Source organism: Neoarius graeffei, chromosome 17, assembly GCF_027579695.1.
Source record: "Neoarius graeffei isolate fNeoGra1 chromosome 17, fNeoGra1.pri, whole genome shotgun sequence".
Taxonomy (NCBI): Eukaryota; Metazoa; Chordata; class Actinopteri; order Siluriformes; family Ariidae; genus Neoarius; species Neoarius graeffei.
Window position 1 is genome coordinate 37,769,664 of NC_083585.1, and position 23,753 is coordinate 37,793,416.

The 23,753-nt window shown below is 39.4% G+C and overlaps 1 protein-coding gene and 1 non-coding gene across 2 annotated transcripts; both read right to left on the minus strand.

Moving 5' to 3' along the window:
* Positions 1-1,473: 1,473 nt before the first annotated feature.
* On the minus strand, positions 1,474-21,807 carry prcp (prolylcarboxypeptidase (angiotensinase C)). The gene is made up of 9 exons (XM_060898123.1): positions 21,157-21,807; positions 15,172-15,312; positions 14,947-15,048; positions 14,670-14,851; positions 14,215-14,372; positions 13,698-13,867; positions 2,571-2,738; positions 2,239-2,426; positions 1,474-1,975 (listed from the first exon to the last, which is right to left on the minus strand). Exons 1-9 carry the CDS (start codon positions 21,325-21,327, stop codon positions 1,771-1,773), a joined length of 1,485 nt encoding a protein of 494 aa, XP_060754106.1. The 5' UTR covers positions 21,328-21,807; the 3' UTR covers positions 1,474-1,770.
* Positions 12,934-13,011, minus strand: trnaf-gaa (transfer RNA phenylalanine (anticodon GAA)). The gene has a single exon. It is a non-coding gene; the product is annotated as a tRNA-Phe (tRNA).
* Positions 21,808-23,753: the final 1,946 nt, after the last annotated feature.

The window sequence follows — 23,753 nt, forward strand, 5'->3', positions numbered from 1 at the left end:
TCACTTTGACTCTGAAGCTTAATTCCTCAACCTTAGCTCACCATCAAGCCTAAATACTCCTCTGCACTCTGGCTGTAGTATTAATAATCCTACTAGCAGGGGGCAGATGAAGGGATGTCAAGGTACAGCAATTCAGTGGCGTTTGTTTTGCCAATGAATGAATGGGAGCCTTGGGGAGTCCTGTGGCTCAGACTGCATGGGGCATGGTCTCCTTGCTTTACGCTACTAGCCTCCCACTAGCCACTTTATTGCTCAATGTCTGTTGCAGCATTTTCATTAAATCACACAAGAGCAACTGAGGAAGAGCAGGAAATTTGATATTTTGCTTGGATTCTGTTATCTTGCAGTTTCTTTTTTTTTCAAATGAATATTTTCATCGTTCCTTCTACAGAAGAATATTTTGGACTTTTCACACTGGAAATAAATGAGTACAAGAGATATAATTAAAAGGTGCTGACTGCAAAGTTTAATTCTGGGCAAAATGTTCTATTTCTATTGCTGTCAGAGTTTTGAGATGTTTTGCTGCTACAGCAAGAAGGTCCGGGTTCGAGCCCCGTGGCCGGCGAGGGCCTTTCTGTGTGGAGTTTGCATGTTCTCCCCGTGTCCGCGTGGGTTTCCTCCGGGTGCTCCGGTTTCCCCGCAGTCCAAAGACATGCAGGTTAGGTTAACTGGTGACTCTAAATTGACCGTAGGTGTGAATGTGAGTGTGAATGGTTGTCTGTGTCTATGTGTCGGCCCTGTGATGACCTGGCGACTTGTCCAGGGTGTACCCCGCCTTTCACCCGTAGTCAGCTGGGATAGGCTCCAGCTTGCCTGCGACACTGTAGAACAGGATAAAGCGGCTAGAGATAATGAGATGAGATGAAGTCGGCATGGGCAAACATGGTGGACTCGGCTCTCCCGCCAGTTAAAAGTCAGCAGCAAAGAAAAGAAAAACCTGCCTCCTGAGTGCAAATGCAAGACAGAGCAAGGTTAGATGACGTCCCTTTTCTGGACAGTTAACTAAATCATTCTAGCTAGCACTTAGCTATCTTAGCCTGGGCTCGACTCCGGTAGTGAATATGGAGTTATACACCTAATGTACCTTACAGAAAAAGAAACGATACACAAAAGCAGTAACTGAGAAAAGATATATCCGTCTTTTGTTTCACGGATCTATTCACGAATGTTAACCACAAATTACATCCCTGTGACTCCAGACTTTCCGAGGTCAATGCAGAGTCACGATGTTTCCCGTGTGTTGCCATCTTGGTGTGACGCAGTTCCATAGTTATGCTAATTAATTAAAGCTCCTCGCATTTGGCTGTTTCCGTACGGTCATACTGTTTACCTCAAGAGGTAGGAAATTTGGTCCCAAAAGGGAGAAAAGCGACTCTCAATGCATCGAAATGATCACATCTCGTCCACATGATACTGTTCTTGTGGGACATAGGAAAATGTCATGCATGATTAAAAAAAAAAGAAAATTTCAGATGACTTTGAGCACCTTTAATCACAATGTTAAAACAAGAATTCTGTTTGCTCTGAAATTTGAGCTCACACACATCATTAAATTGGGTCATAAAATCATTTTAATTCATTAAAAAAAACAGGCTCAGCCATTTTATTCTGAAATATTTTTAAAAGTCTAATTACATACAAACACCTTCTTTGGTCAGGTTTAGTAAAAAAAAAAAATCTTTGGTGGACAGCACAGCCTCTGTTGATATGCTTAAGGTAAACTTTAGTTAGTCCATGAACTAATCAGTCTCTATATACTGTCCTGATTGGTTATTGTGCACTTGTGTACTGTTTGATCCACTGCTTGAAGTAATTCACTTCCAGTTTCCGGGCGAAGCGGACTGATTGTGGGTCATATTCATTGTTGAAGCGCAAGTCAAGGTGATGAGCTCCATCAGGAATCAAAATGGCAACTAAAGTGTCAGAGAGACTTTTAGTCACACCGCCACTCATCCATGGGTCAAGGCCTCCATTACTGCCAAAAAAGTAAAGAAAAGGAAGAAAAAAAGGCATATGAATGGCTGATATCAGCATTACTGATTTTTACACAATGTCCAGTTATATTACATTCCAGAAATTAACAAGTCCAAAAGAGATACTAATCAAGGTGATATTTGATACTAACGGTGTATGTGGACAAATCTAGGGTTTTCAAGGGAAGTTAAAAATCCTAAGAACCTTAATAAGCCAATAAGACCAGTGATAAAAGTAGCAGACCATAGACAGCACATTAATTACCTAAAGATGATGTTGCTGTGGGAGCTAATGTTCTTCCCACCATACACAGTATCAGCCCAGTCTTCCCGTGGATGAACCCCAAACAGAGCATAGCACTCAACAGAGAAAGCCTGGAAGTTCCATACCATAGGCTCAAACATGTCTTGAACGCCATCTGTACACATGGGCATCACCATCTCTGTGCAAGACTGATAAAAAGAACAAGTCAATGTTCCTGTCAATAAATTAATACATAGTGTATATATATATATATATATATATATATATATATATATATATATATATATATATATATATACACACACACACACACTGTATGCTGAAATTCCTACCTGGTAAAACCAACCCCTAATTCCTAGACTTCCAGTAGCAGTCTCAGACACATTAAGGCAAACAGCACTGCCTGTGTAGTTATAGTATACTCTCACTGCCTGCGAGATGCCATGTAACAGCCGCTCGTCTGACACAGCAGTATCAAACTGAAGGTGTGTGCAGACAACCTGAAAAATCCAAATAACCTTACATTAGAAGTACACATACAGGGTTAGTCAAAATTATGTAAACACTAATTATTTTTCTCCTGCAGACAGACGTATGCCGTGGGTGACAGATTAAATGGTACTGTTGCTCGATGGTTTTTGTGTGTTGAACACGATGGCGAACAGGTTGAGACCGTCCTGTAAATCATCTTGCGCATATGATGTATGTTTTGTGAATAAATGGTTTCTACCATTTAAGTGTTAACATAATTCTGACTAACCCTGCATATATCTCAGCAATGTGTCAAATAAATAAATAAAAGAAAAGAAATAAAAAGAAAATACTCATGCTCTGTTATATTAAACCGGAAAGAAGGCTTACTGTTAGCTTTACAAAATAGCACTAAAGCTCTTCACTGAACCTTATGAAATGAAATATGTACAACTTCTAACAAATGAAGTCAGTGTGGTTGGAATTCATTCTCCTTCACTCTGCACCAAACATTAACCTTTATAATGTTCCATACAAAGTAAGTCATGTAAGAGTTGTGTGAATTGAAAATTTGCAAGGGAAGACCATGTTGTCCTCACCTCATTCAATATAACAGTACACTATACAGCCAAAGGTATGTGGACACCTGATCATCATACCCATACAGTGGTGCTTGAAAGTTTTTGAACTATCTGTGAGTGGCAAAAGTATGTGAACCTCTAGGATTAGCAGTTAATTTGAAGGTGAAAGCATGAGAGGTGAGAGTCAGGTGTTTTCAATCAGTGGGATGACAATCAGGTGTGAGTGGGCACCCTGTTTTATTTAAAGAACAGGGATCTATCAAAGTCTGATCTTCACAACACATGTTTGTGGAAGTGTATCTCATCTCATCTCATCTCATTATCTCTAGCCACTTTATCCTTCTACAGGGTCGCGGGCAAGCTGGAGCCTATCCCAGCTGACTACGGGCGAAAGGCGGGGTACACCCTGGACAAGTCGCCAGGTCATCACAGGGCTGACACATAGACACAGACAACTATTCACACTCACATTCACACCTACGGTCAATTTAGAGTCACCAGTTAACCTAACCTGCATGTCTTTGGACTGTGGGGGAAACCGGAGCACCCGGAGGAAACCCACGCGGACACGGGGAGAACATGCAAACTCCGCACAGAAAGGCCCTCGCCGGCCACGGGGCTCGAACCCGGACCTTCTTGCTGTGAGGCGACAGCGCTAACCACTACACCACCGTGCCGCCCCCGGAAGTGTATCATGGCACGAATAAAGGAGATTTCTGAGGACCTCAGAAAAAGCATTGATGATGCTCATCACGCTGGAAAAAGTTTCAAAACCATCTCTAAAGAGTTTGGACTCCACCAATCCACAGTCAGACAGATTGTGTACAAATGGAGGAAATTCAAGACCATTGTTACCCTCCCCAGGAGTGGTCGATCAACAAAGATCACTCCAAGAGCAAGGCATGTAATAGTCGGCGAGGTCACAAAGGACCCCAGAGTAACTTCTAAGCAACTGAAGGCCTCTCTCACATTGGCTAATGTTAATGTTCATGAGTCCACCATCAGGAGAACACTGAACAACAATGGTGTGCATGGCAGGGTTGCCAGGAGAAAGCCACTGCTCTCCAAAAAGAACATTGCTGCTCATCTGCAGTTTGCTAAAGATCACATGGACAAGCGAGAAGGCTATTGGAAAAATGTTTTGTGGACGGATGAAACCAAAATAGAACTTTTTGGTTTAAATGAGAAGCGTTATGTTTGGAGAAAGTAAAGCACTGCATTCTAGCATAAGAACCTTATCCCATCTGTGAAACATGGTGGTGGTAGTATCATAGTTTGGGCCTGCTTTGCTGCATCTGGGCCAGGATGGCGTGCCATCATTGATGGAACAATGAATTCTGAATTATACCAGTGAATTCTAAAGGAAAATGTCAGGACATCTGTCGAACTGAATCTCAAGAGAAGGTGGGTCATGCAGCAAGACAATGACCCTAAGCACACAAGTCGTTCTACCAAAGAAGGGTTAAAGAAGAATAAAGTTAATGTTTTGGAATGGCCAAGTCAAAGTCCTGACCTTAATCCAATCGAAATGTTGTGGAAGGACCTGAAGCGAACAGTTCATGTGAGGAAACCCACCAAGTTGAAGCTGTTCTGTACAGAGGAATGGACTAAAATTCCTCCAAGCCGGTGTGCAGGACTGATCAACAGTTACCGGAAACGTTTAGTTGCAGTTATTGCTGCACAAGGGGGTCACACCAGATACTGAAAGCAAAGGTTCACATACTTTTGCCAATCACAGATATGTAATATTGGATCATTTTCCTCAATAAATAAATGACCAAGTATAATATTTTTGTCTAATTTGTTTAACTGGGTTCTCTTTATCTACTTTTAGGACTTGTGTGAAAATCTGATTATGTTTTAGGTCATATTTATGCAGAAATACAGAAAATTCTAAAGGGTTCACAAACTTTCAAGCATCACTGTATGTGCTCGTTCAACATCGCATTCCAAAGTTGGACCCCGCCTTTGCTGCTGTAACAGCCTCTCTTCTGGGAAGATTTTCCACTACATTTTGTAATGTGGTAGTGGGGATTCATGCATTCAGCCACATTAAAGCATTAGTGAGGTCGGGCACTGATGCAAGGTGAGAAGGCCTGGAGCACAGTCAGCATTCCAACATCCAGTTCATCCCAAAGGTGTTGACCGGGGTTGAAATCAGGGCTCTGTTTAGGTCACTCGAGCTCTTCCACTCCAGCCTTTAGCAAACCACATCTTCATTTGTACAAGTGCATGGTCATGTTGGAAGTTTGGGCCTCTTAGTTCCAGTGAAGGGAAATTATGTGCTTTCAACTTTGTGGCAACAGTTTGGGGAAAGACCACATAGGTGTGATGGTCAGGTGTCCACAAAGATTGGGCCATATAGTATACATGGACATACACAAGGTAAGACCCAACAAATATGCATTTTTATATATATATTTGTATTTATATCCTGTTAAAATTATATTTGGATATTTTCTCCAGTTGTTCTTTTTCTGACTTTTAGCAATCAATTATCTGAATAAAAATGTATAATAATCTATGCTAATTCAACAGTTGACAAAAGACATGAGCTGCACATTTCATGGTCATAACCTTAAGGATAACCTTAGGATAAAAATTAATTTTCACAAGTAATAACTTGCTTTTGCATGACACAAAATTAATCTCACCTAGAAACACACTGCCCAACCAATAAATAAGTAAATAAATAAATAAATAAATAAATAAATAAAAATCAATCGCACACTTGAATATTTCACTGGACTGCCTTTAGTCTTGATTATGGCTGTAGCATTGTTTCAACAACCTTATGCATTACATTACAAGCATTTAGCAGACACCCTTATCCAGAGTGACATACAACATACCCAGAACAGCCTGGGGAGCAGTTGGGGGTTAGGTGCCTTGCTCAAGGGCACCTCAGCCATTCCTGCTGGTCCAGGGAATCAAACAAGTGAGCTTTTGGTCCCAAAGCTGCTTCTCTAACCATTAGGCTATGACTTCCCTTATGCAACATCTCAACATTTTTTCCATCCAGAGCTGCATTCATTTTTCGCCTAGATCTTGTCTTGACGATGAGAAAGAGTCAGATCATTCTGTAAAGTCTTCTCCAGTGCATCCTAAAGACTTTCAATGGAATTTAGGTCGGGACTCTGTGCTGGCCAATTCATGTGTGAAAATGATTCCTCATGCTTCCTGAACCACTCTTTCACAATCTGAGCCCTAATTTAATGCCTGTGCCATCAAGGGAATGAATGAATCAATGGCGTAGATTTATATAGGGATGGTAGGGACATATCACAATCAATATTTGGGGAATACAAAATAGTCCCTACCAATATTTACCATTTTATTTTAATATAGCGAAAATCTACATTTATTAATGTAATATTTCAATATACTACGCAGTGGTAGCATTAATTTAAACGTTTTGTTTATGAGAGGTTCCGAGATGTATTCGGAGCTATGACGACCCATGCCGCTATTTCATTGGCTGCAACAGAGCGATGGTCATCAGTGGTGCCAGTCAGGTAGCCTCACACGAAAGCAGAGGTCCATGTGCTGTGGTGCTGAAAGCGGCAACGGATCTGGCTCGTAATGGCCTGAAACTGTATAAATTTGTCATTCTGAATTTGACCACAGTTCTACTTTATAAGCTTACGAGACAACAATGCCATTGCCACCAAAAAAGAAACGGGACATTAGAAGTTATTTCACCACCGCGACAGTAAGTATAGTGCGCCCAGAAGTTTGATATTTAGCTGTGTCACGCAACACAATTATTGCAGCGTTCAGTGAAGGCTTAGCTAAGCCCATGTTTACATTAGACCGTATCAGCGGATCATCAGATTAACGTTTTTAAAACGATTAGCGTGCACACAGCAACACCAATACACGATTCGCGTGCACACAGCAATACCAATACACGGATACGCTCGGCTCCGCAGGCATCCTGCACTCCAAATCACTCCGCCCTGAACAGCGAGTGCCCTCTGGAGGGTGCGCACTCCGGCCTTGCGCAACTCACAGAGCACGCGAGTGAAGTGAACAAGCTGTGATTCGGGACTGAGCCGCTGTGTGTGTGATCCCAGCGCACATCACTTACCACTAGCAAGTGGAAGGATGCCAAGCCTAAAGACAATCATAACTACACAATGGGCAGTATTTGCATCAGTATTTGCAGTATTTTCATACTTTTATACTCTTTAATGAAAGGTGATACAAGGCGGAAGTCCGCGCCATTTTTCAGCAGTCGCGTCACATGACCAACGCCAGCAAATCAGGAAGGTGGATGTCACAGTGACGTTGTCCAATGAGACGCCAGCTAGAGCTCAGCACAGCGTATCCGCGTATTCTGAATGTTTACACAGCACCGGAGCTGACACGATCTGGATTGAATACGTGGACGCTGGCGGATTCCAGTTTCCCGGGGTTTCCAGGCGGTTTAATGTAAACGGACAGTGCATCCGCAAAGAAAACGAGACAGATACGGTCTAATGTAAACGTAGCCTAAGTGTTATATTTCCTCCTCCCCTCCCGTGTCTTTTTGGAGTGCTAGTTTTAACTGTCTGTAGTAGCCAACAGAATAAAGCCCTGGCAGATATGAATACAAATGAATACAAACACATGCCAAAAGGCATGTGTTTGGTGTATTTAAATAACATTACAGACATATTCATACCCCTGTAAAAATCTGCAGATTACACTGCATTTAGATGGGTGTAAAAGTTCTAAGCATTTATGTTTACATATTTAGTTTTGCCAGTTGATAAACACAGATGCACATAAGCATGCAACAAACACTGCAATAATACAGAGATTTTTATTTATTTATTTTTATATAGTGCAAGATATTATTTATTTGTTCTTTTCTGGATATTTTTCTCTTAAATGCACAGTATCCCAATAATGTAGAGATTGCATCATTTACCTGAAGTGCAAGAAGTTATTTCTTTGTTCTTATCTGGATTTGTGTTTGCTGTATAATACAGAAGATCCCAATAATAGTTATTTATTTTGATCTTACCTGGAATGTTTTTCTCTTAACTGCATAAGAGGACAAAATGCAAAATGTATGCTGAATTTGGAAAAGGAATAAGTAAAGTGTTCTTGAACTGTTCCGCTGAGTATGAGTGTGGTTGTGTACACGTGATGTATGATCAAGTTATGGGTGGATGGGGGGGGGGGGGGGGGGGGGGTAAGTTGTAATGTCCCTACCAAAGCTTAGACCAAACCTACGCCCTTGGAATGAATGAATGAATTTATTTAGAACATGTATAAAAAAAAAAGTAACTATTTGTACATACAAAAGAAAGAAAACGAGAAATAAAAAAAAAAATAACAAAGAGCTAAGACACTACAAAACACCGTACATTGTTCAAAAAAGGAGTGGGAAGAAGTACAATACTTTTTTAATTTCCCACCCCTTTTTAACTACCCCAAAATCCAAACTACATTAATACACCTATAAAAATATATACCATATATACACTTCATGAATATCTATATAAATATATAATTACAAAAATAAATATACATTACATACCATATATATACACTTCATAAATATCTATATAAATATTTAATTACAAAAATAAATATATACTACATACCATATATACACTTCATAAATATCTATATAAAATTATAATTACAAAAAAATATATATATACACACTATATACCATATATACACTTCATAAATATCTATATAAATATATAATTACAAAAATAAATATCTACTACATACCTATCCCTGTAAATATGAATATATAAACTATCCCCATAAATAAATATATACCATATATACCATATACTAAGTTAGTTCTAATATAACAATCAACCCTATTCTATTTATCCCTCATCATCCTCCGTTAACATACTTCCTCTTCTATATACTTGTTTAAAAATATTTTTTGTACCTTTTTTTAAACAGATTTATATTTGCACTTTGTTTTATTTCTGTCTCCAGTCTGTTCCATAAAGTCACCCCACAGCTCGATACGCACATGTTTTTCATATTTGTTTGAACCTTTGGTTTTTTTAAATTTAGGTCTCCCCTTAGATTATATCCCCCCTCTCTCTCACTAAACATTCCTTGTATATTTTTTGGCAATAGATTATTTCTCGCTTTGTACATTATTTGTGCTGTTCTGAATTTGACCAGATGAGGGAAAAATGCACTGATGGGATAACCTGGTCATTCAGTACATTCAGGTTGTCAGCTGACATTTTATTGTTACATAACGTTGCTTAGCCTCGACCTGACCACCTGAAGCAACTCCAAATCATAGCACTGCCTCCAGAGGCTTGTACAGCGGCCACTATGCATTATGGATGCATTGCTTCATGTGCTTCCCTTCTTACCCTGACGCACCCATCACTCAGGAATAGTGTAAATCACCTTTTCCCATTGCTTCAGAGTAAAATCTTTATGCTCCCTAGCCATTTGAAGCCTTTTCTTCTGATTAGCCTCATTAACAAGTGGTTTTCCTCTGGCCACACAGCTGTTTATTCACACTCCTGTACTGTACAGTCTGCACAGTACTGTCGTTGTTTACAATTTGACTTCACCAAGCATTTAAGTGACCTCCAATGACAGTCAGTCAAGATTTTTTCTGACTACATTTCTTACACGAAGCTGACAATTCATGACTGTTCAACCCTTCAGGGTTTTAATAATGCGTTAGACAGTTCTTAACCCAACTCCTTAGTTGTTTTCTTTGTTTGATGCAGGCCAATAATCTGACCCTTCTGAAACACAGTAGCATCTTTTCCACGACCAAGTGATGTGACTTCCAACACAGTTTTTAATGAAATGAGAAGCTACTCACTGCATCAATTGAGGTTAAAACAATTTTGCCAAGTGAAACATATTAAGCACTGCAGTAATTATGCAATTAAAGGCTCTTAAGTATTTGCTTATTTAAATCCAAATGGTGACTTTATTTCTGGCCAGGCAGTGTAAAAGTTTGATTATAGCAAGCTCGCAGGAAGTGATAAGCATTTCCTCCTGTTCTTCAAACAGAAAACAATCCTGAGTATCTAAAGCCTTTTGGTGTGGAAACATGGTTTGATCTGCATGTGAAATTCAGTGCGTTTACATGCACATAGAGAGAATCGAATTTCTGCCGTTGCTCGACTGAAATCGAAGTTCAAAATGCCATGTATACACCTTAATTCAGCTGAAATTGAACCGAACTTGATTTCTCTGAATCAAGCTACACGACCTAGATTATGCGATTTCTGCCGAGCTACTTAGTGCATGTATACCCTATTGAGCTACGTATTCGAGCTACTTACTTCAGCACTGCCCCTTCCGGAAGTGACGAGTGACGAGACCACAAGCGGGAAACACAACAGCCTCGGTCAGCATGACAACGAATCATGACAACGGCATGAATCTTTTCTTTTTGTGGCATTGTTTGCACTGTTAAAATTTAGCTCACTTACTGTATCACCAAATACATCTGTACAGCTGTTGCATAGCTGTGAATTGTGTACATAGATAGTCATTGTATTTGTGTGTGTGTGTGTGTATATATATGTCCAACATCTGAAGAATGTCAATAAAAACAAAACAATTGAACTTTTTGTGTGTTTATTAAGACATAAGTTAAATTGTAAGCAAAAAAAAATATTTTTTTGTAAGCAAAAAATGGACTTTAGAAAAATATATAATTGTGCAAAATAAGTTGTCTTACAAAACAGTGGTCTGCGCAGGACAGTTTGTAGCCATACAGTCTGTTAGAGCAAGCCTAACAGCTTGAGCACGGAACTTGTGAACACGGAACTGCCAGTGTTGCCAGATTGGGCGGTTTTAAGTGCATTTTGGCGGATTTGAACATGTTTTGGGCTGGAAAACATCAGCAGTACCTGGCAACAGTGCTGATAACTTTGTTTATACTCTTGAATAGCTCTTCTTCATGACGAAAACCGGAAGTGTACCAACGCGATGGGGCGTGTAGCGCCACCTGTGGCTCGGGTGTACAATGTACCTCACACAATAGCTCGATTTCCTTGTGTGCATGTAGGATTGGATTTCTCTGGCACCCCTGCTGGGACCCTTAGCTCGATTACCGACAGTAGCTCGATTTGGATGTGCATGTAAACGCACTGATTGTGTGGAAGAGAATTTAGCTTCAGTCAAATTTAAGTTTTTCAAAGAATCCCAAGCTGTTTCACACAGACAAGGACTCTAAAAAAGAATGGTTCTGAAGAAGCTAATTATTTCCCTGATCCCGTGCTTTAAAACAATCAGTGCAATAATGATGCTGCAGTCTATGAAGGGGTTTACTTCATAGGTGTTTGATGGCTGCAGGATTCTGCCGCCATCCTGATGTGCCAGTGCCTGGGTGTTCACTGATGAAACATTTCAAATAGATTGGACTTAGCATGGAGTTTGTTGCTAAGGCTTTTGTTAGACACCTAAAAGAGGAGGTGGTCTGTGCACAAGGTAGGCTACAGACACGTCTAAGCTAAGACTTATACCATGACAAAAAATGCAGTAGTTCTCTAAAGCATCCTCTCTCCACTTTTCAGATGGGATTAGGCTTATACATTCATCTCCGCTAACAGATTTCCCTCCTCTAAGCCCTCAATGGGCCTTTCTCACAGTTGCTCACATAATCACATTAGCTTTGTCATTAAAAGGGCCCATCTCAGCTCCCACTGTCTAAACCACTTTAAACACCCATGGGTTTGTATACATGATCAGATTTGGGTAGGAATGTTCAACAATTACCACTTTTTCTTTTCAAGACCAACAAGCGCTTCAAGTTTCCATTTCTTATTGGAAATAGTCGAAGTTTATTCTATAATGCGAATTGTCGGGGGCGGTTTTTTTTTTTTAATAACGTCTGCTGGAGCTTCAATTAAAAATGTTACCTAGAAAGCAAAAAACATTCTACTATTCTGTTCCAAATATACTGAAAAATATTTTCCCTATTTAATATGTTCAGCATGACGCACTCTCTGTAAGTTTAGTAAGCTCATAATACAATCACACATTTTTAACAACTGTATAAAGGAAGCCACTGGTGAGTAGACAAAGATAGTTGATTTTAAAATGTACCATGGATGGCATGGAGAAGTGTAGAGATTGGGATGGGAAGCTTGGTGGAAAGAAAGAAAGCACAACTTTATTCATCACACACTTGTGAAATTCCTCTCTGCATTTAACCCATCTGAGGCAGTGAACACACACATGCACGTACCCAGAGCAGTGGGCAGCCATGTTAGCAGGTGCCTCACTCAAGGACAGCCCAAGGCTGTCCCAGATTAGATTAGATTAGATTAGATAAAACTTTATTGATCCCTTTGGGAGGGTTCCCTCAGGGAAATTAAGATTCCAGCAGCATCATTACAGATAAACAGAGAAAAGAAATAGAGAAAAACTTCTAGATAAATTAAAATAAATTAAGTATTTACATATACAAATATAAAAGAATAAAACACGGGGAAGAGAGGGTTATTAACCTAACCACATGTCTTTGGACTGTGGGGGAAACCGGAGCACCCAGAGGAAACCCACGCAGACATGGGGAGAACATGCAAACTCCACACAGAAAGGCCCTCACTAGCCTTTCAAACCCAGAACCTTCTTTCTGTGAGGCAACCGCGCTAACCACTACACCACCGCGCCGCCCTAAATTTTTCCTTACGGGGGGGGGCACCCGGATATGAACCGGGGACCTCTTGATCTTCAGTCAAATGCTCTACCACTGAGCTATACCCGTTGAGAAGTAAATGAATTGGGTACATTTACTCGCATCAAAGAGAGACTGCAATTCATCCCCAACATCTTATGAATATTCATGCTACTTCTGAGATAAACTAGCAATCACCAAAGTCTTGTGCTTGATCAGCAGAAATCAGTCTTTTAGGAGAAGCATTAATGAGGCTCTCGCTTGCGGTGCTTTATAATGTTACAAGCTGGATTGATTTATTGCGTGTTCTACAGAATCATGCTGATATCTGTGGTACATACTTTTCAAAGAAAGCTATACAATTCTGCCGTCTTTTAAATTAAACCTCTCTCTTTTGATTTCTTCTGCTGGTTCCTCATGAAAAGCAAGGCCTCAGTTATTTTTGTAGCAAATTTGATATCTAGAAATGTTCTGCTACATAAAAACCTAATGATCTGATCATACAATGTATAAGTTACAGCTATGTGTGGATCTTAGTGTTAATTCAAATGCATTGTGTATCATGTGATAAGAGCCACAACATTTATCTCCTTTTTTTCACTTTAGAAAGTCAGACACTTAAAAAATGGCAAAGCGATTTGTCTGCATTGACCTCTGTCCACCTCTGTGAATTTAATTTCACTGTGTTGCAAAAAGCACCACATGCTCCTATTAAAAAGCAAAAGGTCTAGTTTTTATAAAGGGCAACTTGTAAGAATAAGTTTAATGTACAGTACCTTAATAGGCCAGCGTGGGAGGTGCTGGAGGAAGTTGGCCTCGTAAGGGTAATCAACCATCGCCAAGTTCACCCAGGTCTCCTGGAGCCAGGCCTTGAAGTCATTTATATCCTCTTCCTTCAGTGGAGAACACAGGCCAAACTCGGTAGACAGCCACTGCAGACCTTCAGCTATGATCGATCGGGGTCATATACAGCGTCAGCACAGACCAATCAGAAATATTACATTACGCATCAGCGTAGAATAAATAGTTTCCAATACTAAGAAATACTTGGGTCTTAGGTAATGCTTAATCCCAATGCTTCTTTGCAGCATCGGGATTAAGTATTACTTAATTTGCAGCTTCAAGGCCTAATTGACTAGAAGGCGACTAAATAGTGAATTTCCCTTTTTTCTTTTTAGAAAACATTACAAACAGTACTTTATTTTATGATTACTATGTGCCAGGCATAATTAGGAGTGCACAAAAAGACTGATGAAGCTGTTTATTTCTCAGGAGTTTAACCCTAGTACACACCTGTTGAGAATAAATTGTTGATCGCCATCCATGACCTCCTGATGTTTTTGCTGCAGTTGATTCCACTATTGGCAAAGTCTTGGGTGACTATTTTGAAGAAATCACCACAAGGCACCATGTCGGTGAACTGCCAGATTGGAGCAGATGCAGCTAAAGCACTGAAAGAAAACAATAACAAGATCCAATGTTTCCTTGTTCCGGATTTTAGCATTACTCTTACCTTTCCCTACATTTTCTCCCTTTTCCATTTGTGCTGTATTCACACACAATGAGTTTAAAAGCTTTTGTAGCATGAGAACATGACAAATTATCTTTTGTAATTTCAGAATCTGATGTCATTACGTTGATTACGTTGGTAAAAGTTGCATTTTTCCTGCAATCAATTAAATTTCAAACGTAAATTTCTTTGCAATCTAAACAGCATTTAAAACAAGGAGCGTTTGTTTATTTCTCACCCTATAACTACATTGGGGTATTTCATCCTTAGCCAAGCAGCCAGCATTCCACCATAGGAGCCTCCAATGGCAATGACGGGGCTGTTCTGGGCTCCTGGCACCGTCTTCTTCAGCGACTTAATCAGCACTGCAAAGTCAGCTAGTGCCTGCTCTGATGTCAGGTAGTTTAAGTACTTGGCATTCTGTAATAGACATGTCAAAGTCCTCAAGAAACCAATGTAGCAGAAACAATAGTGATCCAAACTGTTAGACACTATTATAGTAGAACTTTGCTTACGCTGTAAGATTCGTTTCCAAATGGCATGGATTCTCCATAGTAGCGATGTTCTGCAAAAACAAGCATGGCTCCCAGTTCCTCTGCTACGTCCCACATGAAACCCTGTGTCAAATCAGATAATACCAACATGCACTCCGCATTAGTGATGATAATCCTATGACTGAAAATTCCTACCAATATATATGTTATATGAACAAGAACAAAGTACTTAAATGGTATTATTACAGTGTTGTTACAGAACCATGTGATGTCTCCTTCATTGCCGGTGTAAAACAGAATTGGGCCGTTGTTCTCGTGCCAGTGCTGGTCGTTGACCAGGTACCTCTGCTTGAACATGCCATTCTCCAAAAACCCAAAGTGATCGATCTGTGTAAGAACAGAAATCAGAATAGGATATAGGCCTAATGATACTGTATGCATAAAGTGTTCATAGATCTTTACATGAATGCACACACTGCCACTGCCTTTATATAATGTTGATCACAAATTGAGAACTTGTACTTATAATATCTATGCACTTTAAACCTATTCATTGTACAGACATATGTAGTTATTCCTGGGTTTTCACAATGATGATGATGCAGCCCTGCACCTTCTGTGTACTGTAAAGAGGAAATTCTCAGGAGGAGGATGGAGAGATAATTAGCTTCAATTTGTATTAAAATCCAATGCCAGACCTCAGGGATGCCACATTAGTTCCGGCTTCATCAGCCCTGTGACATCCTTTCTTTCAATGCCACAACTTGTCCTCTGTCATCCCCTTTTTATTTCCTCTCTTTGCATTTAGTGAAAATAAGACTTGGGGTGGTGGGATCGGGGGGAGGCTGAAGTACATTCCAAGTGCTGCAATGCTGTGCCACTGTGCTTCTCAACTGTCGTCCCCTCCTTCTTGAATCCCACCCAATAAACAAAGAATGTTCTCTTTTGTGTTGTTTTCCCCCAAACACTTTCTGTCCCTCCCTTTGGATAAAAAGAGGCAGAGATTTTATGAACCAATGAGTCAAAAGACTCCAAGAACCAACATTTTTATTCACCTGAAAGACAGATTTTGGCTTATGGTCAAATGTTAGTCACTAGTTTTATATGCATTAAAGAAAAAATGGGATATATAGAGGATATTACACGGTTGCGCAAAGAAACAAAAAGTTTATCTTCGAGTGGTGAATACGAGTGAGCGAAGCAAACGAGTGAAAATATTTTCAACACGAGAAGATAAACTTCATATCTTCGCATCACAGTGTAATGTTCTTTATATTATATAGACATTCACCAAAAAATCAAGTTAATCAAAAGAATTTTAATTTTGGACCGGTTCGCTATTTTGACAATGCATGTCTAGTCAGCGGGAAAATACCGGGACCGACGTCAACGGAGTGAAATATCGGGAAATATGTCACCCAGATCTGCGATGTATTTTGCATGAGAAATAGGAGTTTTTCAACACGAGAAGATAAACGTAATATCTTGAAGCCGACGTGTGATTTTTTTTTTTTATTATTATATGAGTGATTCCACGCTTATGGGTACTGAAATAGGGACATGAACTTATTTTTAAAAATTCACCTAAAACCATTTATTTTTTTACCATCAGGTCACAAAACATGTAATCTTTAATGAATGATATGTTAAAAGATAACTTTAATTTTCTGAGATGTAATAAAAACATATTTATATGCCAAAGTCAAGCCTATGAGTTCCAAAATGATGTCTGTTACATTACTTCTGTTACGATTGTCCATCTCGCGTCTGTTACAAATTAATTACAATCTAGCTCTATACCATGTTAATCTTATTGAAAGAATGTGTATGTTTATTCTACTACACATGTTTATTAATTATATTTGCTAAAACATCACCTTCCTATGTTTCAAAAAGTAATTCTACATTGTTAAAATTGAGAATATATATGTCCACAACACTTCTGTTACGTTCTGACTTTGGCATATAAATATGTTTTTATTACATCTCAGAAAATTAAAGTTATCTTTTAACATATCATTCATTAAAGATTACATGTTTTGTGACCTGATGGTAAAAAAAAGAAATGGTTTTAGGTGAATTTTTAAAAATAAGTTCATGTCCCCATTTCAGTACCCATAAGCGTAATCACTCATATACACACACACACACACACACATTCACAAACAAAAAGTACTCAAATTTATCAAAACAATTCACCGATTTCCTCACAAGTGACATATAGAAATTCATGTCACGGTTTTGAATCTCCGTGTCCCGGATGTAGCTCGTATGAAAAATACAAGTGGTGTATTTCCCAGTAAAATGTTTCGAGTGCCTTTTTTTCCTTTCTTTCTTTCTTTCTTTTTATCATTTTATTTATTTTTTTCCTCTTATGTTTTATAATTTCTTGATATGTGTACTATGTGTGCTATGTTCCTACAAGGTTCTGTAAAAGACATACATTTGCCTTAATGCTCTGTAAACCTTTGAAACTTCCAATAAAAAAAAAAAATTCCCAGTAAAATGGACTCGTGTCCATATAATATACTAGTGACACACACACATTAGCTCAGACCTGGGCATTTTACGGCCCGCGGGCCGCATCCGGCCCTTTGGTTCCCCCGGCCCGCGTAAGGTTAATTAGAAATTACAAAATAAACGTATTTCCTAATTTTACCTCATGCATGGACTGAATGTGCATTGCTTTTATTTTGAAGTTGCGTTCAACAAAAACGCAATACGTGCGACATGAACATGACATGAAATCCCACGAAACCTAATCCCGCGATAACTACTTCCGTAATTTGTCCAGACCAACCACAAACTTGTACGTCATCCTTCAAACGGTCCAGCCAATCACACAGTGTGACGTCACCAGCAGGCGCCGGAGCCCGAGCCGATCTGTAGATCTGATACCTACACCGAATCGACTGATGATCATCTGTCAGCTGTACTTCGCATCTCCACCTCAGACATTCAACCTGACTCTGATGCACTCGTTAAAGACCAACAGAGACGAGATTTCTCTCACTGAACAAATAAAAAACTGAAACACACCAAATGAGGTGATTAGACCAGAAATGTGGGCATCATTATTATAATATGATGTATCTTGCTTGATGTTTGGAGTAGAAAGACAATATTGTGATGTCTTTGTGTTTTGGGGTGAATGTTACTGGGAAAAAAAATGGTACAAACGCTCACATTTTGTTAACCATTGTTTTGGGAAATTTGATTGAATAAATGACATTTTTTGTAAGACAACCTCGTTTTTTCCATACTCTTACCAGTCTTAGCAGCTTGTAAAAACAATGTTATTTATTGCTTTATATAAAGAAATACAATTAATATTATGCAGAATTTAGTTCAGCCTTTTGGTCCGGCCCTCCACAAAATTTTCTGTTTCTCATGTGGCCCCATGGAAAAAATAATTACCCACCCCTGCAATAGATAGATAGATAATTCAACTTTCAATACACAATATGCAAGAAAGCTCAGAATGCAGAATTCATGTAAAAACATCTGCATGAGAAAATCTTATATCTTATTGGTTTATTCTTATATCGTGTCGTACTGAAAGCAAATGGATCTCTCCTCTCACAGGGTCATAGTTAAAAAAAAAAAAGATCAACTTTGGCTCCACCTTGTGGTCACCGTTTGAAGTTTACAATGTCAATAATACCCCATTCACACACACTGAAAACCGTTTATTTACTGCTATTCTGGGATGGTGGTGTATTGGTTAGCACTGTCGCCTCACAGGAAGAAGGTCCTGGGTTCGAGCCCAGCGGCTAGCGAGGGTCTTTCTGTGTGGAGTTTGCATGAGTTTCCTCTGGGTGCTCCGGGTTCCCCCCAAAGACATGCAGGTTAGACCAATTGGTGGCTCTAAATTGACCGTGAATGGTTGTTTGTCCAGGGTGTACCCCGCCTCTCGCCCACAGTCAGCTGGGATAGGCTCCAGCTTGCCTGCGACCCTGTAGTACAGGATAAGTGGCTACAAATAACGGATGGATTCTGCTGTAATAGTGGTCGTGAGAGCAAAAAAGTCAAAACATTAATCTATCCCCTGGCGACCTACTAGTAACATTAATGATAATCTTTTGCCACTTGTTGTAACCAGTCATGACATTGCTGGAGGTGATGTAAATGATGATGCAGTGATATTAACAGTTTTCAGTGGGGTAATACAGAATCTGAATACTTACACTGTCACTAAAACGACTGGAGGCAAATTCAAAACAACAAGGGAAGAAAACTTCGGCAGATATGGCTGGAAATTGGAATTTACTGTTCTGGAAGACGGAGTGGGAATGAAATTTTGTTATCTATCTCTAAGAAGGAGAGATACCGCAGGTCATTCATACCTACTGTTGTCAGACTGTATAACACCCACAACTTGTAATGCAGCACCAATAACCTGTTTGTCGTTATATTTGCACTACTTCACCACTACTACCTCTGCCATCTCTCATCAATGCAATTATTATGTGCAATAATATAGGTCTTAAACTATTTTTATACATGCTTATATATATATATTATACAGAGTCTACCAGTAATGTGCAATTTTTTCCGAGCCTCTCAATAAGGCAATATTTCTATACTTTTTCACGGTAGATAATGCAAATAGCCCTCTGTATTTAATCTTTCGTTTGTCTAATTTTTATTTCAGTTTTATTTTATCTGTATGACATTTTCTTGCTACTGTAACACGTGAATTTCTCTGATGTGGGCTCAATAAAGTGAATCTAATCTAATCTAATGTTTTTATCTGATACATTATCGGGTTTTTGCATGTAAAAGGGTCTTAATTTTCACTAACGTTACTGAGATTTTTTTTATTTATTTCAGACTCTATCTGCTTAAGAAATGTTTTAAACTGAGCCATGTGTTTATGCTGTTGTCTTTGCAGGGAGGTTGTGACGTGTCATGTTCTTGCTGTCCAACATTTTATTTTACAAGAGAATAGCCTGTAGTTTAAATAACCTGAGAATAACCTGAAGGTTACTGATTGCAACCCGTTAAGTGCTGACGAAGGGGAAAACACCAAGACAATAAGGAGTAAGAAGGTCAGGAAATGGCCTCAGTCTTCCTCAGGCCTCAGCGGATAAATCTGGCAGAGTAAAGCTGCAGAAGCAGAACATACGCTGTTAGAGGCCAAACGGTAATGATGTTCACAGTCCAGTCCAACGCCTTGTTTTTGTCTTAAAGAAGATGGGTTTTTCCTCTCTCAGCTTTTCTCACACACTGTAGAGTGAACAGTACAGCTATAAACTCCTAGCCATGTGATTATGGGCCATTTCTGGTACTGCAATAAAATCATTAAAAAAGTGCAGCATGACACATTATATACTCAGTTTCATCAGAACTGTCAGAGAAATTCAGCCTCATCAGGATGTCAGCTAGACACACAAGACCAGAGCCTAATATTCCAGGAATAACAGATTTCTTTAATAATTCACTTTCTGTCAAGAAGTATAACTGCGGGAACTGTGTCCGATGATATACACAGAATAAGTGGCTTTATTGTTCTACTTAAGAGACCAACAGGAAAACATGATTGTCTCTAGACACAATATGAAGCAGTGGTGCAGAGATTATTTGCACAGAAAATTAAGGAAATCCGTACAGGAAACCCAGTAGTAACTATGAGTAAACCATAAACATATACTGCTGGAACCTTCATAATAATGTCATATGACTCACAAATAGATTATTATCGCTGTGGTTCTCAATGATTAGATTTAATAATCTTATAGTGAACGTACACAGTTACAGATATCGAAGAAGGTTTAACACATACACAAATTCCAAAGTCTAGCACCTTTATAAGAAATATTTGTTTACGTGAACAATGCTTGCACAAATATACACTATGTTTTGTGATCTGCAGATGACATGAGCAGTCCAGGGGTTCTCTTTTTTGTAAAACTGGAAAGGATGGACCCTTCAGCAGGACAGCTTTATTTCATGACTATTCATTTGGAATAGTCAAACAGGCTGATAACGATCTGAACTCAATAATCAAAGTTATTTCTATAAATGCATTATTATTATTATTATTATTGCAAGACAAGCATTTATTGCTATGAAGTTTTCTTTGTCATTTCAATGTTTTGCCAATAATACTGTAATTGTTGTAATATCACGCCAATAAAGCCACTGAACTGAATTTTAAAACTTTGAATTTGAAACCACTGACCAAGTCCAAACTCAAATGTGGTTCATGCAGGTCATGTGATCACTTACCTGCTGTTCAAAATAGAAAGTTTTGTAAAACACGTTTCTCTGCTGCTGGGAGGAACTTCTGATCACACTGCGTCTGCTTAAAAGGTGAGATCTAAGCGCTTCCACATGAAGAATAATCAGGAATATCACAAGAACCCCTGGGAGAGAGACGGTTCTGCCCGGTGCTCGCATGCTTGATGGACAGGAAGGGGGAAAAAGCCAAGATTAACTAGTGTTTGATGATTGTACAGCCTTGTCTCTTTTCCCACCGCTACTCCGGTCTGGACACGCCCTTGGCCCGCCCCTATAGGGGGCGTGGTTATGCCTGAGAAGCGGTGAAGAAAAAAAAAACTACCTCAGTTTGACAGCAGCGAGTGGAAGAAGGAAGTCAGCTGACACATGACTCGAGAAAAGATATCTAATGTACTACTCAAAATAAAACAGTCTGTTACAGCAACTACCGAACAAAAACAACCGCAATTTCAGCACCAAGTAAAGACTACTTTCTGGTAGATTCAGTCAGATTTGTTTTTTTCTTCTAAGCGTCTAAAAATTTGCCCAAGAAAAGTGTTCAGTCCAGTGCTACAGTGTATTTTGTGCGTATTCCCCCGGGAAGAAACAGCTCACTCTTTCTGAATACTCAACATACTAGACAATAACAAAAGCAGCACACTTTACGGCTGTCGTAAAGACGTGCTGCAGTTTCGTGCGCAGTGGTTGATGGGAGTTGAAGTGAGCAGCATCCGGTGTCTTTTTACACAGACGGTATTTACTCTTCCGGTAATGTGCAGGTGGACAGGAGTCTGAGGCACATGCAAAGAAAAGCGAACATGCCTTCAAAAATATTTAATTTAAGATTGTTTATACACTGTCAGAAGAAACATGGGTACAGTAGGGGTCCATTTCTGTCCCCCAAGGTACAAGCTACACTAATGTAACCCACAGGGCTCATTATAGGACCTCAAGGTAACTAATTGTACCTTTTTTAGGGCTGAAAAGGTACAGATATGTTCCCAAGCAGTATATAAAGTGTACAAATAAGTACCTTAGAGTGTACTGCCCCAGTGACAAGCCGTTGTACCCCTAAAGGTACAAAAATGTACTTTTATTTTCTAAGAGTGAAAAAATACACTATGAAAAGCAGTAAGTAGAAATAAAGTGTAGTAGTAGTAATAATGGCAGCACGGTAGTTAGCACTGTCACCTTATAGCTAGAAGGTTCTGGGTTCAAGCCCAGTAGCCGATGGGGGCCTTTCTTTGTGGAGTTTGCATGTTCTCTGGACCTCAAGGTAACTAATCGTACCTTTTTTAGGGCTGAAAAGGTACAGATATGTTCCCAAGCAGTATATAAAGTGTACAAATAAGTACCTTAGAGTGTACTGCCCCAGTGACAAGCCGTTGTACCCCTAAAGGTACAATGTATTTTATTTTCTAAGAGTGAAAAAATACACTATGAAAAGCAGTAAGTAGAAATAAAGTGTAGTAGTAGTAATAATAATAATGGCAACATGGTGGTGTAGTGGTTAGTGCTGTTGCCTCACAGTTAGAAGGTTCTGGGTTGGAGCCCAGTGGCCGATGGGGGCCTTTCTGTGTAGAGTTTGCATGTTCTCCGGACCTCAAGGTAACTAATCGTACCTTTTTAGGGCTGAAAAGGTACATATACGTCCGAAGCAGTATATAAAGTGTACAAATAAGTACCTTAGAGTGCACTGCCCCAGTGACAAGCCGTTGTACCCCTAAAGGTACAAAAATGTACTTTCATTTTCTAAGAGTGAAAAAATACACTATGAAAAGCAGTAAGTAGAAATAAAGTGTAGTAGTAGTAATAATGGCAGCACGGTGGTTAGCACTGTCACCTTATAGCTAGAAGGTTCTGGGTTCAAGCCCAGTGGCCGATGGGGACCTTTCTGTGTAGAGTTTGCATGTTCACCGGACCTCAAGGTAACTAATCATACCTTTTTTAGGGCTGAAAAGGTACAGATATGTTCCCAAGCAGTATATAAAGTGTACAAATAAGTACCTTAGAGTGTACTGCCCCAGTGACAAGCCGTTGTACCCCTGAAGGTACAAAAATGTACTTTTATTTTCTAAGAGTGAAAAAATACACTATGAAAAGCAGTAAGTAGAAATAAAGTGTAGTAGTAGTAATAATGGCAGCATGGTGGTTAGCACTGTTACCTTACAGCTAGAAGGTTCTGGGTTCGAGCCCAGTGGCTGATGGGGACCTTTCTTTGTGGAGTTTGCATGTTCTCCAGACCTCAAGGTAACTAATTGTACCTTTTTTAGGGCTGAAAAGGTACAGATATGTTTCCAAGCAGAATATAAAGTGTACAAATAAGTACCTTAGAGGGTACTGCCCCAGTGACAAGCTGTTGTACCCCTAAAGGTACAAAAACGTACTTTATTTTCTAAGAGTGTAGATAAAAAAAATACACTATGAAAAGCAGTAAGTAGAAATAAAGTGTAGTAGTAGTAATAATAATAACGGCAACATGGTGGTGTAGTGGTTAGTGCTGTTGCGTCACAGTTAGAAGGTTCTGGGTTCGTGGCCGATGGGGGCCTTTCTGTGTAGAGTTTGCATGTTCTCCAGACCTCAAGGTAACTAATCGTACCTTTTTA